At 37.8% G+C, this 19,858-nt stretch overlaps 2 protein-coding genes across 5 annotated transcripts in view; both read left to right on the top strand.

Moving 5' to 3' along the window:
- The first annotated feature begins 5,296 nt into the window (after positions 1-5,296).
- Positions 5,297-6,133, top strand: LOC129244212 (uncharacterized PE-PGRS family protein PE_PGRS10). The gene has a single exon (XM_054881825.1). It carries the CDS (start codon positions 5,297-5,299, stop codon positions 6,131-6,133), a length of 837 nt encoding a protein of 278 aa, XP_054737800.1.
- A 4,835-nt stretch (positions 6,134-10,968) lies between these two features.
- LOC129245118 (MAGUK p55 subfamily member 7) overlaps positions 10,969-19,858 on the top strand; it is a 43,746-nt gene continuing 34,856 nt past the window's right edge. For 3 of the 4 annotated variants that reach the window (XM_054883109.1, XM_054883107.1, XM_054883108.1), the window contains exon 1: positions 10,969-12,096. The gene's annotated coding sequence lies outside the window, so the exon portion shown is untranslated. The remainder of the gene's footprint in view (positions 12,097-19,858) is intronic. The other variant, XM_054883106.1, reaches the window with a different exon arrangement.

Here is a 19,858-nt window from a genome sequence, read left to right as displayed (position 1 = left end):
TAGGCTAACAAGGCTTCCGACTCGGAATCAGCATTCCCACAAACCCACAAACACAGAGACTTTCTTGTGTAGATGTGTAATTAACTGTGGAACATTTTTTATTAAAAAACTCGGATTTGTATCTTATTATATGGATCAGCGTGATCCCGGAAATTCTCTTCACCTTTCGTTCATATCTATGATAAAATAATCTGTTTTCCATAGTCTGTAAGAAGTACTGTATTTTTAAATGATTAAACTCATTCGAAATGGTCACCATTTACTCTACACAAACCTTCACATGCTGCAAACCTATTGCTGCACGCACGGTTTCCATGGACCTGACGTCGCTGCGCCAATTATTAAAATATTACATTTCATTAAAAGTTATCAAAAAATGCTTGCAAATTTCCACTGTGCCGTTGGTCGTGCTTGTGCTTTTAATAAGGAATTGGTACTTTACCCAGCTAAATTAACGCAATCGATTTTTTTCTTTATTTTATATAAGTGCCACTTTAATTTACTCATAAACGTATGGAAATTGTATTATATATATATATATAATTGGCGCGTACACCCTTTTTGGGTATTTGGCCGAGCTCCTCCTCCTATTTGTGGTGTGCGCCTTGATGTTGTTCCACATGGAGGGACCTACAGTTTCAAGCCGACTCCGAACGGCAGATATTTTTGTGAGGAGCTTTTTCATGGCAGAAATACACTCGGAGGTTTGCCATTGCCTGCCAAGAGGCGACTGCTATTAGAAAAATGTTTTTCTTAATTTTGGTGTTTTCACCGAGATTCGAACCGACGTTCTCTCTGTGAATTCCGAATGGTAGTCGCGCACCAACCCATTCGGCTACGGCGGCCGTGGAAATTGTATCAGCTAATGTTATTTTCGAAGGAACATGAAGTATGATATTTATTAATTTTTAATTTAAGGCGAAGATAAAACGGATTTTTTAACAGCAAGGTATTTTAAATATTTTATTATATTATTGAATCGCACAGCTACTTTTGTTAGTCCCACACAACACAAATAATAAACAAATAAAATAAATCATTTTATTTTATTATTAGATAGATTATACAATTCTGCGCTAGAAAATATGAGGTATATAAAATTACTCATAATCTTTTAATAGTTCTACAATATATTCAGATCTTACAGATACAACTGAACAGGTGTGTTTAGTAAATTATTAGTAGAACTGCACAGTTTTATGCCGGTTTTGATATTGCGTTTGAATATCTTGACGATAGTAGATACATATAAGAGTAAGGTTTAACCTTTATTTGCTCTTTGCGTCGAAAATGACTCATGGTCTATAATAATCTTTTTAAATTTGTATGGAATTCATTAGCTCGAAATTAATCCAATTTCTTTGACTTTGTGCAAACCAATAATTTGTTAAATTTACTGCAGGATTAGATGCATAAAATTATTTGCAACGAATTTTATTCAAAAAGTTACGTTAGTTAAGTTGACTTTTTAAGAGCGACAAATCTATTTTTGACTGGTTGATGAATAAATCAAGAAAAATAAGATTTTGAGCCGAAATATTTTTAAAATGAAGCTGCTCTAAATGAAAGCGGTAAACAAGTCGGCTATTTATCTCTTTTTTTACTGTAGTCTATTTGATATTAATGATGAAACCAGAAGAGTCGGGCGATTTGAATTCGAATACTAGTGGTTTTGATGATAAGAATAATACTACATTCACTAATGAAGTACTTTTCTGTCAATTGATGTTTTATGCCTGGAGTTTCGAACCTGAGTACCTCCGAATGATAGTCTCGCACCAACCTATTCAGCAACAGCCGCCGGCCACACACCACAAATAAGAGGAGCTTGATCAAAGGCCTAAAAAGGGTGTGGGTGCCAATTATATTACATACGTACTAGGGCGGGTCGATTTAAAAATCGCCCATTGCTCTGTGAAAATCGTACTCTAGGGATCAAAATAAGAAACTTTGCCGAAGGAACCATACCTCTAAAACGAATTCTGATGTTCCCCAATTTGGGTCGAACGAAAAATCCCACTTTGACCCATTTAGAGTGCTCCAATCGAGTCCAAATATATGACCGACCCCCACTAACTTTGGACGGCCGATCCACCCATGCCAGTGGAACACCCCCTGGAACTCCCCTAGGGGGTTCCCCATACAATCTTTCCAAAATATCACCATTTTTGACTTTTACATGAGAAAAGAAACTAAAAAGTTCGACCCAAATTGGGGGACATCAGAATTCGTTTTAGAGGTATGGTTCCTTCGGCAAAGTTTCTTATTTTGATCCCTAGAATATGATTTTCACAGAGCAATGGGCGATTTTTTTGTCTCCCCACAAAAGACACTAAAAGTTCGACCCAAATTGGGGACATCAGAATTCGTTTTAGAGGTATGGTTCCTTCGGCAACGTTTCTTATTTTGATCCCTAGAATATGATTTTCACAGAGTAATGGGCGATGTTTTTGCCTCCCCACAAATCGACCCGGCCTAATATGTACATATATATATACATAATTCTGTCATGAAAAATAATTATTTAAAACCATGTGCGAATTATACAGCATTTAGTAGTTGAGGGCATGCATGAGGGCTATAAACCTTTATTTTTCGAGTTGCTCATTTTCAGATAGGACATGGAGGACTAAAACTTAACTTATGTGCAAATCACACCGAATAAGAAATCTCTAATTTTCATAAGTGCGCCCATTCATTCGTTTATACGATTCACCGTGTTGATTCAAACAAATGTTAAGCAAGATGAAATACCAACCGCAGAAATGAGAGATGACCATGTTCCAATCCTACAGAGGTTCCTTTTGTGATGCACACGGAGTTTCCAGACACTGTTATTTTCTTAGGTGTTGTGAGCAACAAAGGATGTGTCACGCAACAAAGAACATTCTTTTCTTACGGATTTCGAGCGAGCAACAAAGGACATGTCATGCCACCACGCTTCTTTACTGAAGATTTCGAGTGAGTTCTGCTACATATACCGAAGTTTTAGAGACAGTAGGGCAACTCTGGATTGTTGGTGTACGCGTCGATAGCCCATACATCTTTCAGCAAGACTCTGCCCCTTTACACAAACCGATGCCAACACAAGATTTAAAGGCTACAAATTTTATTAACCACATAACACCCAACTTATGGCTGCCATCTTCCCAGCCCTTAATCACCTGGATTACTGCGTATGGGACATAGTTGAGTTTGAAACCAATAAGCATCCTCATAACACCACTTTTTCTCTGAAGGCTGCAGTTAATACGGTTTTGGTCAATATGAATAAAGAGAACTCGATTCGAACATGCAATCGTTTCCGGACCCGGATCGAGGAGGTTATTGCTGCCAATTTTATTGAATAAATTTTAGAGATGTATAATAAGATAATGTTGCGTAAAAAATTCGTGAAGTTTCATTAAATTTTTTTCAAAACAAAATCTAATTAGTTTTACCCTTAAGTTGTCGTCAAATGCCGCCACACCCTGCATATGTGACTATGCGCTCATAAAGTTGTCATAAATCGACTCGTTAAACTATACCTGCATAAGAAATTTGAATTACACAGCACAGAAGCACAATTGCAGTTAGCAGAAAACAGCTGAGCAAGTAATAATAAAATTATATTTCTTAATTCCATTTTCTGGGCAAGCCTACAGCAAAATGTTTAAGCTATTATAAAATATTCTGATTTTACGTCAAATTGTGAGTCCATTAAGTAATTTGATCACACAAATTGTGCAGTTTACATTTTTTTTGTGGAGTTTTCTGGAGTCGTTGGTCTAGGATAATGAGCGGAAATCGATAGATGTGATCTGCATGGCGACTGCGCAACGCATACCATCAAGCTCTTCCAATAAGCGTTAAAGTTCAAGTAAACAACACCGTAAAGGAGTACACATAAGAGGAGGCATAACACTGTAGGTCCCTCCATATGTGGAACAACATCATGATGCGCACCACAATTTGGAGGAGCGCGGCCAAACATTTATACAAATATGTATAGCAAACAGATTTAGTGAATTTAAATTTATTTAAAATTCTTGATCTCGCTAACTTAGATTTTGTACCCTCAACGCGGCTCACTGTCCATAAAAAAATTACTTTGTAATGCAAGCTGTGGTACTTCTTCTTTTTAACTTCACAATCTGTGGTGGACCATAGCTTCATCAACAATTTTTCTCCACTTTATCCTATCCATGGCTATATCTCTCCAGTTGTGTACGTACATTTGCTTAAGATCTGATTCGACGTCATCTAACCATCGCTTTCGTGGGCGTCCTCTTTTTCTTCCTCCAATGGGTGTTAAAATAAAAGCTTTCCTAGCCTTTCGCTCTTTCGGCATGCGCAGTACGTTCCCAATCCATCTAATTCGTTGGGCTTTGATAAAACGTATTACATTTTGTCTTTGAACGATTTCTTCGATTTCATTGTTGTAGCGAATGCAGTAGCTGCCATCTATTGTTGCAACCGGCCCATATATTTTCCTTATGATACGTCTTTCGAAGCACATCAGCTGATGAATATCATTTGTTTTGCTGTGCTACACTGAAGGTATAAAACACCTCTGTAAATTATATACTTCAAGGCCAGAATGGCAAATGTGCTATAAATCACTAGTTTCCAGGAGGAGAGAACGATTTTCTCTCTAGCCCATATAGCAAATTCTACACATCCAAGTAAATTCTTAAGTCCTATTCATTATTTAACATTTTTATTGTATATATTTTATGCCAACACTTAGATAATGATGAAAGTTAACAAAAGTTGGCTATTTAGTACGATTGCAAATGTAAACAAGCGTCGGAAGGTCATTCACACACAATTTCTTGGTCAACTGAGTTTGTAAGTGGCCTCCGCTTCAACAACTCAGCGCATAAAGTCTTTACTTTTCTACTACTTATCATCCATTCACTCTGAAGTCATTTCGACGGGCATTACGCAATACAATCTGAGTAAACCATACTTTTCGTAGCTGCATAATTGAAATAGTCAATAGTGATCTTCAAATATGACAGACGCCTTATGCAAATACAATTTGGGAAACTACGGAGGTAAGCAATTACATACGATTATTATTATTTGGTTTTGGGAGCGCAAACATACGCACTTCAGTTAGGAAAAAGTATAGTGACATTGGCCACGCCAACGAATGGGAAATACAATTTTTAACTTAAGTATTTTTAATTTCGGCTTAGGCTGAGTGTGGAACTATAAAAGCATTTTGGGGTTGGGAAAGAAGTTTAGATTAGTTCAGGCTGTCAGCGGATAAGCCTAACATTAGTATTACAAAACAAAAAAGATAAATAAAATGTGGTGCTCGATAAAATTGATAACAATTACCGCTTTTCTGGCACTAACAACAACAACGTACGCGATAGAGCAACTTCTCGAACCACCAGCAACGAGCTATGGTGTACCCGACTATAGGCTGACACGTTCTTTGGTCGCAGATAATGATTATAGCAATGACCTCGTGGGTCTTTCTACAGACCTAAGTGGCATTTCAGGTGATCTAAGTGGGCTCACCACTAGTTATAGCGCGGCCCCAAGTGGTGTGGATTACAGTCTTAGTGGAATCGGTGGTGTCAACGACGTTTACAGCAACACCAATGCTTACTCGAGCGCCGTCAGCGGCTTGTCAAATTACGGTGGCGATCTCAGTGCACTACAATCTGTGCAACAAATACCAGTTTTCACCTCATTGCAGCAAGTTCAACAAGTGCCTGTTGTTTCGAATGTACAAACTATACAGCAAGTGCCCGTCATAGCCACTGCGCAACAACCGGTGGTGGTGCAACAACCAGCGCTCGGCATAGAAGGCCGAAATTTAGGTGGTGCTGGCGCTGGTGTGCTTGGTGGTTTGGCAGGAGCTGGCATTGGTGGTGGTATTGGTGGAGGTTTCAAACGCTATCGCACCACTGTTCACATTCGTTCTCGTGGCTTTGGCGGCGGTTTGGGGGGCTTTGGAGGCATTGGCGGTTTGGGTGGTGTTGGTGGGTTAGGTGGTGGCGTTGGTGGCGGCTTTGGAGGCGGTCGATTTAAGGCACGTTACACAGAGAGTGCAGGTGGTGCATTTGGAGGTGTCGGCGCTGTGGCAGGCGCTGGACTGCTAGGTGGTGCTGGTGCTGGTGCTTTGTTACGTTAAGTTAGTTAATGCCTGTTAATTTTTTAAATTTAGTTATAGTCTATGTTAAATGACTATTGAAATTAATAATAGTTTTAATTAAAATTTAAAATTTCATATTATGTCGTTAGTAATCATTAAAGCTCTTAACTATACCAATATTTAAAATTACTGAACATAGTCCAACATATTAATAAAAAACTAAAAAATGACATTTGAAGGAGGGTTAGTTTTCCAAAACTGACCAAACATTTAGATCAAAAAAATATTATATATTACTTTTACCAGATAGTTTTTTTTAACAATATTTTAGAAAAATGTATATAATTGTTAAAGGGAATCGAACACATTTGTGCCCACAATTATGAAAATCCCAAAATTAAATAAAAATGAGTTTATCAGTTATTTCACCCCATAATATTTTAAACTCAATTTAGTCAATGTAATTTCTACGATACTTTTAAAAATGAACAATTACCTGGTGGCTCTTATTTCAACATTATATGGCATTAATTTAGTGTTAATTTCGAAAATGGTACAAGTTAAAAAGAAATTATATAAACATAAGTCGAAAAAGGAAGGAAATTCCAGAAAATAGTTTGAATTATCGTTTGATTTCCAAAGGATTTCCGTATTCTAAACTTTCTGTTTCGTTAGCCTATTATAAGCCAAATATGTACACAACTTGGGTTTCCATAATTTCCATGATAACAATGTATGGGATGCAACGACAACTTCAAGAGGTGTACAGGAAGTAGCATCTGGCATTTTGGTGCACATGGAGGATATAACTACTTGCTCAGACCAAAATCGTAACATTAAAGTAGAAAATTGCTCGGCCATCGAAAAATAATATCAAACAATAGACCACAATTTTTGGTATCAGGTCATTCCTTTCTACCGAATGACCGTAATTTTGGGTTAATATAAATGAAAATAAAAAAAGATAATTACTTATACAACCCTAAGTATTTTTGTGAATTATTAGAAAAGTGTAGCAGAATAAATGCATTTTCTATGAAACGAATGTTGCAGTATCTATCCGTATCTTATTTCTTGGCATCTTGTCTCTCGGCTGGAAATACAATGGTAGAGATTCTTGAAAAATGAACTTTATAAAATGTCTATAAAACTTGTTTAGAGAGAGAAACTAGCTGTACCCGGTGCGTGTTGCTACGCCAACAACTAAATTAAATTTAAGAAAAATAACTTTAAAGAAAAATAAGTATACAAATATTCAATTCATTCTAAACCATTTTATTGATTTTATTTATTTCGAAAAAATTGTGACATTACAAAGTTTGGTTTCAATTCGATGTTTATTGAAGTGCTGTGGGATGCACAATATTTCTTGTTTTTTCATCTGGGTAGACGAATAAATCAGAAGGTTTTCCCACACGTGAGCAAGCCACATAGAGCTGTCCATGTGAGAAGCATGGATTCTCCAAATTTAATCCACACACTTGTAACGATTGCCCTTGTGCTTTGTTAATAGTCATTGCGAAAGCGAGTCGCCCCGGGAACTGCAAACGTTTGAATTCGAATGCCATATCTGTCGGGATCATTGGGATACATGGCAACAGTACGTCTTCGCCTTTGAATTTTCCAGTCAAAATTGTTGCCTCGATAACACTGTTCATCGTTTTCTTGACTGAGAGTCTGGTTCCGTTGCAAAGTCGTGGTGGATTTATGTTTCGAAGAATAATGATGGGTACGTCAATTTTCAATGTAAGAACGTGAGGCGGCATGCCTGGCAAATCAAGCGAATTCAGGAATTCAGTTGGATAGTTGTCAACAGCGTCTTGATTCTCCACAGTATCGATAGTCTTATATGTTGTCGTTTCACTGGGTTTTCCTTGCTGAATGGTAAAATTGATGGTATTAAAATTGATGTTTTTGGCTGCTAATCAGTTGAACGGGGCAGAAGTTGCTACTCTGCAGCGCCACCTAGTGGCGAGTGGTATCACTGAGCATACTCTACAAACCTTTTCCGTGGAAAAATACATATATACACCAATTTTTATAATAATCGGTCCAGTAGTTTTTGAGTTCATTGATCACATACAGACAAACATTAATTTTTATATACATATAAAGATGTTAAGCTACTTCCTGGAGAGGTACTGAGAATACGAAGTAATTGTGTTTATAACTCCTCGATTATCCCAACTCAGCGCGCGAAAATACCACAATCGCCCATCGCTTTCAGTACACAACATTTCCTGTTCTGGGAAATCGAAAATTCTGAAATCGTGCATGAAAAACCTCTGCATAATGTTTAGATCACAGGTGTAGTGTATGACGAAGGCCGTGCCATAACTCTGGGTACCGATACCAGTGGTGGTAAAACTCAATTGAAAAATTATTGGTTTCAGTAGTTACGCGCATGTCACATAGCAGACAGTGAAATTACTGAAGATAAAATCCCCTCGGCGATTTATTCCTAAAAACGACGATTTCAACCTATTTGTTCTGTTTGATCGCTCCGGACTTTTCCCTGTGGGGCTACTGAAAAATAAATATGCAACCTAATAATCTTCTTCCTGTAAGAACAAAGACGGCGATCTGGTGCTTGACATCCAGAGCATACTTAAATTACGGAGCGAACACTTCTCGAGCCTGCTAAATAGTGCTAGCTGCGCATGTCACAGAGAATATGAGGATCCCGACGTTGAGGACGAAATTGTCGTTCCGCTACCCGACCATGACGAGGTGAGAATAGCGATAACGCGTCTAAAGAACAACAAAGCCGCGGACGCCGACGGACTGGCGGCAAGAAGCTGGTAAGGTGCACGCAACAGCTTCTATGTAAAATATTGGAATTTAAGTGTGCTCTGTCCAATCCATAAGAAGGGCGATCCTGCAATCTGTGCCAATTACCGCGGGATTAGTCTTCTAAATATCGCCTATAAGGTTCTAGCGAGCGTATTGTGTGAAAGGCTGAAGCCCACCGTCAACCAACTGATTGGACCTTATCAGTGTGACTTTAGACCTGGAAAGTCTACCATCGACCAAATATTTACAATACGCCAAATCTTGGAAAAGACCCACGAAAGGAGAATCGACACACACCATCTTTTTATGGATTTCAAACCTGAATTTGAAACCTGAAACCAAACGAGGTTTCAGACAGGGTGACTCGCTGTCGTGTGATTCCTTTAACCTGTTGCTGGAGAGGATCGTTCGAGCCACAGAACTTAATCGCTCAGGCACAATTTTTTATAAGAGCGTACAATTGTTGGCGTATGCCGATGATATTGACATCATCGGCCTTAACAACCGCGCTGTTAGTTCTGCCTTCTCTAAACTGGATAAAGAGGCAAAGCCAATGGGTCTGGTGGTGAACGAGGACAAAACGAAGTACCTCCTGTCATCAAACAAACAGTCGGCGCACTCGCGTATAGGCACCCACGTCACTGTTGACAGTTATAATTTCGAGGTTGTAAAGGACTTCGTTTATTTAGGAACCAGCATTAACACCGATAACAATGTCAGCCTTGAAATCCAACGTAGAACCTCTCTTGTTAACAAGTGCTACTTTGGACTAAGTAGGCAAATGAGTAGTAAAGTCCTCTCTCGACGAACAAAACTAACACTCTACAAGACTCTCTTGGACGATGACAACATCCGATGAAGCGATGCTTGGAGTGTTTGAGAGAAAGATTCTGCGTAAGATTTTTGGACCTTTGCACGTTGGCAACGGCGAATATCGCAGGCGATGGAACGATGAGCTGTATGAGCTTTACGGCGGCATAGACATAGCGCAGCGAATAAATATCCAGCGGCTACGTTGGCTGGGTCATATCGTCCGAATGGATACAAACGCTCCGGCTTTGAAAGTATTCGATGCGGTACCAGCTGGTGGTAGCAGAGGAAGAGGAAGGCCTCTTCTTCGTTGGAAAGAGCAGGTGGAGAAGGACTTGGCTTCACTTGGTGCGTCCAATTGGCGCCGGTTAGCACGAGAAAGAAACGACTGGTGCGCTTTGTTACACTCGGCCAAATCACGTAAGCGGTTATCGGCCCATTTAGAAGAAGAATAATCTTCAACACTGGATTCTCTAAATTCGCGAGGAAAACGACGACATAATCCCAAAAATGCTGCGAATGTTATGTTATGAAAAATGTATTTACAAAATCGAAGCGGTGACCATCTCCTCGATATTGCTTATGGACACTGACCCAATAAATATGATTATATCAAATAAAATTTTAACCGGAGAAAGTCGAAATTGATACCAATTTCACTAGACTATTAATAGTTTTAATATATCAAGTAAAGATGGAGCACCCAGTAATTCTGTGCAATTTGTTTTATGTTCTTACTCTAATTTGTAGTGTGAGTCTTAATGTTATTCTACAGTCCTGCGCTACAAACGATAGGTGGTTTTTTATAAGGACCTTGTTCCATGACAAAAATGCATTCGTAAGTTGACCACTACCTGCCCTTTTCTATCATTTAATGTTTCATGCCCACAAGGGGCCTCGAGCCGAACCATACCGAATGGTAGTCACGTGCAAGCTCATTCGGTTACTGCAACCTTTGAGCCTTTCTTTCGACATCAAAAGGGTAATTTAAAAAAACAATCTTTTTATGTTTTTAAATTCACTAATCACCAATCACCCTGTGTTTGCATTAGCTACATATCCCTCGTAGCTGCTAAAACAACCGTTATGACAGAGTTGCTCGCAAAGACATGCGCATTTCCACCCCACAATAGAATAACCCATATGTACCTAAAGCATTGCCAATTGCATCAAATGTCAACAACTGACAGCTACCGTCGGCAGCAGAGCACAAAAAAGAGTGCTGCTTGTCAGAGAGGAACCACTCAGTGTCAGCCTTCCTGCATGCTTTCCATTCGAAATGCGGAACTCTGAATATAATTCAGAAATGATTCGCGTTTGAGACGGACGGGTAATCTGGCACGGTTTTGTTGCCTAAAGTGTTGAACGTAAAGACAAAGAGAAAATAAATACAAAGAAATTTTCTGCATTTTTCATAGGGAGCCAACCAGCCAGCTTATTGGGCTGGCGTGTAAACATTTTTTTATTGTTCTATAACTTGCAAAGAGCATCAAAAAATGGAATATTGAAAAGTTTCGAGCTGGTGTAAGTGTTTTCCGTGTAGCAGTTCAGTTCGGAGGTCGTTGGTACTTCATTTGATTCATTCGCAGACCTCCTCACAGCAGATTAGACGAGCGTGCAAAAAACACGTCTACAGCTAAAAATAGCAAGCCAAAAAATTTCTGTTGTTAAAAATATTCCGCTCGACGCATTCGAAACAAGTGAAGTGACGTGAATTGAGATTTCAAAAGAAAATAAATATCGTTCGCATTTTTCGAGTTGTAATTGTGCACATATGATTACAAAATAAGATGTTAAAAAATACATAGGCGAATACTCGTCTGTATGTATCTATGTATGTATGTATGTGGATAAATAGTAAAATGAAAAGGCAAAAAATTTCATAATTTCAATATTGACTCAAAGGCGGCAGTGGCAGTAGTAGTACCGTCACCAGTGGCGTTGCAGAGGCGGTGGCTGGGAAGCAGGCAAGCAAGGTGGCTAAACCCGTAGTGATAGTTGTGCAATTTAGAACAAGGGTGGTGTGGCGTATTGCAGAATAGGATTGCTGCACATAACTACAAAATTATAGCAACAAAAATGCAAAAGAAGCTATAGTAAAATAAAATCAGAAAAAAATAGAATCTCTAGCTCGAATAAACACTGAAACCTTGTAATTGCAGATTTATGTGACAATGCGAACAAACTGACAAACCAAGGGGTGCACAGTACGAGTACACGGCGTGTACAAATACACACACAAACATATGTTTGTTCATAAATCTCAAGCAGTGCATGTTTCATGAAATTTTAATTTAGTGTGTAATGATTTTTTCTATGTGATTTGTTTGCTGAAGGAAAGAAATATAGCAAGCAGAGCAGCCGAACGAGGAAACAAATTTGAAATTTCTGTTGCTGAGGTAAGCAAGCCGATCTCATTTATAAGTAAGCCACTTGCATACGTGTGTCTAAAATATTTAAGTTTATTAGCTGAAGATTTAACTGGATACTTCGAACTACTCTCCTGAACATAATTTCCTCATGTTATCCATTTAATCACTTTAGCGCTGCTGTAAAAGGTCAAACTACTCAGCAAGCATTTTATTATATTTATTTATTTTATTACTTATTTTTTTCGTCCATCATGAAAGAGTTCGTCAACGGGATAAAGCTATTGCAGAGGCTAGTTCGATGATAGAGAGATGTTGACACATGGGCTGAAAATTGGCATAGGGTCATAATCCAAAAAACAAATTTGAAATACGTATGTGGAAATGACCGCAGCTCTTCTTTCATGCTGCGGCATAGTAAATTGAAAACCTTCAAGCCGCTTTTTTCAACACTGTTGCACATTTTGAACATATGTTGGGATAAAATGTAATAAGAAAATTCGGCTAATTCGAAAAGTTATGGGGAACCTATTATAAGAGTTGCAGGGATCGCTGAGCATTGAGCTATTGAAAAAGAAATAAAAATACAATCTGAGAGGTGAGGGAGATATTCTTAAAAATGCCAAAACAATCTTTCCTAATATTTTTAACAAAAATATAAAAATGTTTTCTTTCTAAACAAACCTCCTGAGATCTTAATGCCATAAGATTTGATGCTGCCATTGTTCATATTTGTTGCTTCGCGACTGAACTGGACAATCAAATGGCTTGGAAGGTTATTTAAAACCTACAAGATAAACCAGAACATTATAAGATAGTACACGGATAGATCCATCACCGACGAAACTGGTTGGGTTGATGCCTATGATCTACGGAAAATATACTCGGAAACACTGGGCAAGAGTGCAAATATATTTCAAGTGGAAGTCTGCGCAGTAGAAAGATGCGCTCGCTTTAACCTTGAACGGAATTATAACAACAGAAAGAGTTATAACATGTGTAGGTATCCTAACCTGGTGATGTAATGTCTTGATAAACTTAATATCTTAGGCTTGATCAATCAGTACATATCCTATGAGTTCCAGGGGCCATAGGAATTGCTGGGGGCAGATAAATTAGCTAGGAAAAGGGCCCAGATTGGTTTTATGGACTAGGAAAGAGTAACCTCTCCAATTTTGTTCAGGAATTTGAGCAAAGGCAAAGCAGATCATACTGGGATGATCTGCTGGGTTTATCGCAATCAATATGGGACCTTAACCTAAACCGATTTAAATTGTTGTATGGAATTAAATACGAATAAACTTAGAATCCTCCCAGGGATTCTATTAAGGTATATTAGATTTATCAAGCTTGTAACTTGATTAACTACTCCTCCAAAGGCATTCGCTTTAACGGCAATTTAAATCGTGTAATTTCTTCCAAAACTTCCAACTCCGTACATTTTCTATTTTGAACCCCGAGTTTAAAGAATGAATCAGATGACGATATATGTCGGTATATTCTATCGAAAAAACACCAGATATTAAAAATTTAAGAATACGCTTAAAGATATTGCGAAACAGTAACTTGGAAGAGAAAATTTGTCGAAAAAGATTGGTGCAAAAAATACTTGTTTGCTGATCATGCGTCGTCCTATGTTCAAAACCATTCATCTGGTATGTCCCCGGAAGATTTGTTTATTTTTCCAAAACTCAAATTCCTACTTTACGACAACCGGTTTTCATTCGATTGAATGCAAAGAAAGGTGAATACTGAAGTCGATTCTAAAAAACATCTTTGGAAAATGTTTTGACAATTTGATTATTTATTGGCGTATGTGTATTATTTCGGAAGGGGCGTAATTTGAAAGAGATGCAATAAATTTGAACTAATAAGAAAAAAAATGTTTCATTTATTCGCCAGTTTTCATGTTTAACTTTTTTCAATGATAATCCAGAACTAACTCTGTCAGACTAAATTCTCATCAACAATAAGTTAGCAATGGAGCTGAATAATTCCGGAGATGGTTCTTTAAGAATACCACACTGCTATTGATGTTAAGAACGAAAGTCACATTACACTATGATTTCTACGGAGCAACGAATACCGCGTTTTGGGCCACCTTGGTGAAGTTGTCGGAAATTTTCAGAAGTTAATTAATGAAGTTATGCCTCAAAAATATTTTCCACAGTTTTGCGTTGAGGTGAGTTGTTACAACAGAGGAGGCGGCAAAAAACAGGTATGGTTATGAGCGTCGGAAATTCGGCACACTCTGATTCGTAATGGTTGTTAACATGTCTACAAATTCATTAAAATAGTGGAATCTTACCGGCAGGTGAGCATGTATTGCACTACCCCGGAATAAGAGATTCTTCTTCTTAATTGGCGCGATAACCGCTTACGCGATTTTAGCCGAGTTTAACGAAGCGCGCCAGTCGTTTCTTTCTCGTGCTAACCGGCGCCAATTGGACACACCAAGTGAAGCCAAGTCCTTCTCCACCTGATCTTTCCAACGCAGAGGAGGCCTCCTTCTGCTCTGCCACCACCAGCTGGTACCGCATCGAATACTTTCAAAGCCGGAGCGTTTGTATCCATTCGGACGACATGACCCGGCCAACGTAGCCGCTGGATCTTTATTCGCTGCGCTATGTCTATGTCGTCGTAAAGCTCATACAGCTCATCGTTCCATCGTCTGCGATATTCGCCGTTGCCAACGTGCAAAGGTCCAAAAATCTTACGCAGAATCTTTCTCTCGAACACTCCAAGCGTCGCTTCATCGGATGTTGTCATCGTCCAAGCTTCTGCGCCATACGTCAGGATTAGTTAGTATAAAATAAAGCAGAAGTCGAAATAAAGCGGAAAGGTTTCAGAACTATATACTTCAGCTAATATATTAAAACGTTGAATAGTTTTCAGACTCAAATATTTGACTTTTCAGTCCTCTTCTTACTTCCAGCTATTATTTCATTCCGAAACAATCAATAAGTATTCACATCAAGGTTTTTCTTTTCAAAATTCTATAAAGGAAAAATATATATATCAAGTCTCATTCCCATGTATTTAAAAGCGCATCACAGGTATAGGAATCCACTCAGTGCATCTTTATATATGTATATATTATATCCTGGATTGCCAATTAATTATAAATGGCATCACATATAGTCGGCAAATGCTTCTAATTTATAAGCATTCATGCAACTTTGTTTTAGCTTTAAGTGCTAATGGCGTTGTAAAAAATTAACTATGACAATAAAACACTTTGGCAAATAATTTACAGCTTATATTTCCACACCCACACGCATGCACAAGTATTTATTTACATATGTATGGATGTGTATTTGTATCTGCATCCGTGATTTCACATTTCCAACTTTACTAAATGGAACCAACAAAAATCCGAGTTGACGTGCACACATCCCTCCAATCATATCTTCTTCCTTCCTCAGCAATTCCTTTGCTGACGCATGCAATCTCACGCTGAGCTATTCACTGTGTTGTGTCGCGTCGACGGCGGAAACGTGCAAGTGCAACTGCACCCGCATTGTTGTGACGGAGACAAAAAAAAGAACAGAGCAGTGACACAATAATACAATTTTATCATACAAGTAAAGCGCACAATAAAAGTTGTTAATAACACTGCGCAACAAAATCGATCAAAAATTTGTTATGGATCTCGCAAAAAATAATTACTTTCGCTTAAGTTTGAAGTTATAATTGAAAAAAGTTGTTAGATAGTTATTTTGGCCGACAAGTGGACTTAACAGTAACCTTAAAATAATCATACGCATGCAGCTACAATGTCCGACGTTTCTATAGCAAAGAAAAGTGTAAAAAGTTCCAAAATGCTTTTTCAGTGATGATATGGGGCGCAATTTGGAAAACTGGAAAGCTTCATTTTCTTATTAATAAAGGCGTCAAAATAACTGCGGAATAATACTAAACAACGTTTTAATAGAGCATTTAAAACCTCTTGCAAGGGAGATGTTTGGAAATAGGCCAAGATTCTGTTCCTGCACACGAAGACAGAATTGTGAAAAGTTAGGGTCGCGAACATTTTCTAAGTTTGATATCAGCTGAAGCATGGTTCCGTCTGCTCCAGACTCAACCCCATTTGATTATATCATTTGGGGCTATATGCTTAGCATACTTCGGAACTTCTAACTTGTACAAATGTCAAAGATGGCATAGAAAAGAAATATTCATTACTGAAATCTAGGCGTCACTTTTGAAAGATCCTTTATATGTGCATATGTAAATAATAATGGAAGTCTGGGGGACTATATTTGATATGCCGATTTTTGCAAAGCTTGAATGCTTTTAAAAACAAAAACAAACAAAAAATAATTTTAGAATTGAGGTTCTATGCCGTTAATGTGCTGAATTATCTCATCTTTTAGCTCTTGAATTGTTGCTGGCTATCGACGTACACCTTTTCTTTCAAATAACCCCAAAGAAACGGTGTCGTTGGCGTTTAGGTGTGGTTCACATTCAACATCGGCCCTTGAAATTAAACCACCCTTTATATAATAATATATATAAACGTTAAATAATATTAATTAATTGAAACAACAATAAGAAATATAGAATCGTCATTTAAACGAAGTATAAAGTTCTGAGTCTGATAATTTTTTTTTTTTTTCAAAATTAAAAATATTGCCTCCATAAAATTCTTTTGGTTAAAAAACATATGAGAAAGGGTATGATGGTTCTGCTAGAAACTCTCAACGAGGTGGGGATAGTTGCTAGAAATTGATTTAAATACTCAATTTGTTTATAACAATAGGAAATGGTTAATCATTTTTATCAAACTTATTTTTTTAAGTTAGTTCCTCTTCGTGAAAAATGCAGAATTTTTGAGACTGAGCTACCAAAGTAAAAATTACGAAATTCAAAATACTAATTTTTCAAATTATAAAAAAAGCCTTTCCATTTTTTTCGATATAGAACCCATAAAAAATTTGTTTAGCCAAATGAAGAATATGTCCGTCAGAAAGGTGTTCGGTTTGTTTCAGGATGCTCCATATTGGGCTTTCCTGTAGTCGTATTATATTTATTCTAAAAGTGTGTACACAAAATTTCAAGTTTCCATTTACAAAACTTGCTCTGCGTATCTTTTTGAATGAATATTATTTCAACGTTTGCAGAAAACTATTCCATTTGCACTATTATCATTTTTGAGATAATATTGGAAAAAATTGCATTTTTAAGAACGCCTTGCTGAATTCTGAAGAAAATTATTTGCCATCGCCGATATAGTTTTTTAAAATTACTTTGCTAAATGTCTCACAAATTAGTCTTTATTTTATCACACTTTGCGCAGACACAGGTGGCTACCGTTATCATTACTGTTCATCAAACAAAACCAAAAAGAACACCGCTGCTAGCCCTAAAAATATGCGGAATCGCTCTCAGGCATTAAAACAATTAGTTTATATATTTTTATGGTAGTAAGTCGAACGAGAAAGAAATAATGATAGTGGAGGAGCGCCTTATATACGACACTCTCCTGCCGATACGATAGAGCTTAACCACTTAGAGAAGTTATGTGTGGAAGAATGAGAGTTGGAAGCTTCTGGAACAGCAGCAGTGATGAAGCGAAAATACTCAAAGTGAAATTAAAATCACTAATGCATACACATGTACAAACGTGTGGGGCAAAGCAAAAGCAAACTTATATGCATACATGCATGTACACACACATGTGTGCCTCTCACACGTGTGACTATATGCCGCCGCAATTCTCTGTTTACGCAAACTTAATTCTAAAGGTGTCTGTTAGATTGATGGCATTAAGTTGATATCACATACATATGTACATATAATACTTTTGCAGAAGGAAATATGGGTGCAGGTGTTAGTGTTCAATGCTTCAGCAGTTGCTGCTTATGTGTCACTGCCATTAAATTGATGTGCAAGCAACTCGAAGCAAGCACACAAAGCATGCTTACACATATATATGCATATGTACAGTTGCAAGTGCATAAATACACGAATACATAGATATAAGTATATGTGTGGCTTTATTCCATTAGTAACATTAAATAAACTAGTTCAAGGTCTTGAGGCGTCCTTCCCCACCACGAATCCGGCAATGTGTTTTTCTTCTGCATTTCATTTTTTCTCTTTCCTTTTTCCTCTTAAAATTGTTAATTTTCGTATAGACACATTCATATGTATATTTGCATGTATGTATGAGTGTTTATTTGATTTCAATGGCAATTATGAACACACCCCCTTCTAATTGCTGAAGAAAAACAACAAAAACAAGAGGAAGAAACAAATGGCAATTTGGGAGTGAAACGAGCGCTGAGCAAGCACGAATAGCCTTAGCTGCACGTGTTTGAGAACTTCCTTGACGTCAATGGAATGTAAAAATATAGTTTACTGGACACGCGGAATACATATGTATGTATATTCTGAAGCTAAAGTGGCAACTATAGTTTGTGTAGTTCTCCCGTGCGTGCACACTCAGTTTTTCTTTGCGTGCCTTTTTAATAACTGTTCATTCGCAAAGACGGTAGCGTTTCAACAAGAACTTTCTTTTTTAAAACAAAAGATGAAAATTATTCACTTTTTGGCAAAATTTCAGGTTTATCTCATTAAGCACTTCACGGATTTCGAGTTCTGGGGCTGACATCGATTCGATTTTCTCCGTATACATATATTCTATATTTAACATAGCCTTGCAAAACATTGTCCATTGGTGTTCAATCACATAGCCGGGGGTCCAATTAACCGTAGTGTTTCGTAATTTATGGTCCACGATCGGTTTGCAATAAATTAATTTTTTCAATGGCTGTGTGGCACCGCCTTGTTGTAACCCCATTTCAGAGTTGTCCACATCATCAATAAAAAATAAATAGATTTAGTTGCTAACATATCTTCAATTCACCGTAACCGCATTTTCAGCCGAATTTTCGGAAAAATGGCCCAGTCACTCCTCCACTTGGCGATGTTCTTACTTGAACGACTCCGCCCAACACTTGTTGCTCGTGGCACATTATGTACCGAACAAGTCGACTCAAATTAATTGACCTAATTCTTCATAGCGGTCTTAGAAGGATGATTATGTTGATTAAGATTGAAGCTTGTATTGATATGGTCTTTATTATAGAATGAAATATATTCTAATGAAACATAATTTGTATTGCAAAGTACATAAATAAATAGTAAACACTGAGAAGTTTTTTTTACATATTTCTATGAAGGTTATGAGTATATTTTTTACTGAAAACGAAAGCGTTAGTGTATATTTATTATGTACATATATATAAGTATCAAGGGGTTAGGTGTTTGGCCGGACATAAGAAGACACCTACATTCTTATCCATTGCAGAACGGCAGATTTTTTTGAGGAGCTTTTTAATGCCCGGTGTTTCGAATTTTGCAACTACCGAAAGGCAGTCATGCACCGAAAATTCTGACTAGAAAACCAAGTCTTATTCTTCTTAGTTGGCGCGATAACCGCTTACGCGATTTTGGCCGAGTTTAACAAAGCGCAACAGCCGTTTCTTTCTCGTGCTAACCGGCGCCAATTGGACACACCAAGTGAAGCCAAGTCCTTCTCCACCTGATCTTTCCAACGCAGAGGAGGTCTTCCTCTTCCTCTACTACCACCAGCTGGTACAGCATCGAATACTTTCAAAGCCGGAGCGTTTGTATCCATTCGGACGACATGTCCCAGCCAACGTAGCCGCTGGATCTTTATTCGCTGCGCTATATCTATGTCGTCGTACAGCTCATACAGCTCATCGTTCCATCGTCTACGATATTCGCCGTTGCCAACGTACAAAGGTCAAAAAGTCTTACGCAG

The sequence above is a fragment of the Anastrepha obliqua genome, chromosome 4 (assembly GCF_027943255.1).
Source record: "Anastrepha obliqua isolate idAnaObli1 chromosome 4, idAnaObli1_1.0, whole genome shotgun sequence".
Taxonomy (NCBI): Eukaryota; Metazoa; Arthropoda; class Insecta; order Diptera; family Tephritidae; genus Anastrepha; species Anastrepha obliqua.
This window is presented reverse-complemented; position numbering and strand designations above follow the sequence as displayed.

What these genes read in the sequence shown, in the direction of transcription:
- LOC129244212 (XM_054881825.1), top strand. Translation starts at nt 5,297, where the DNA reads ATGTGGTGCTCGATAAAATTGATAACAATTACCGCTTTTCTGGCACTA.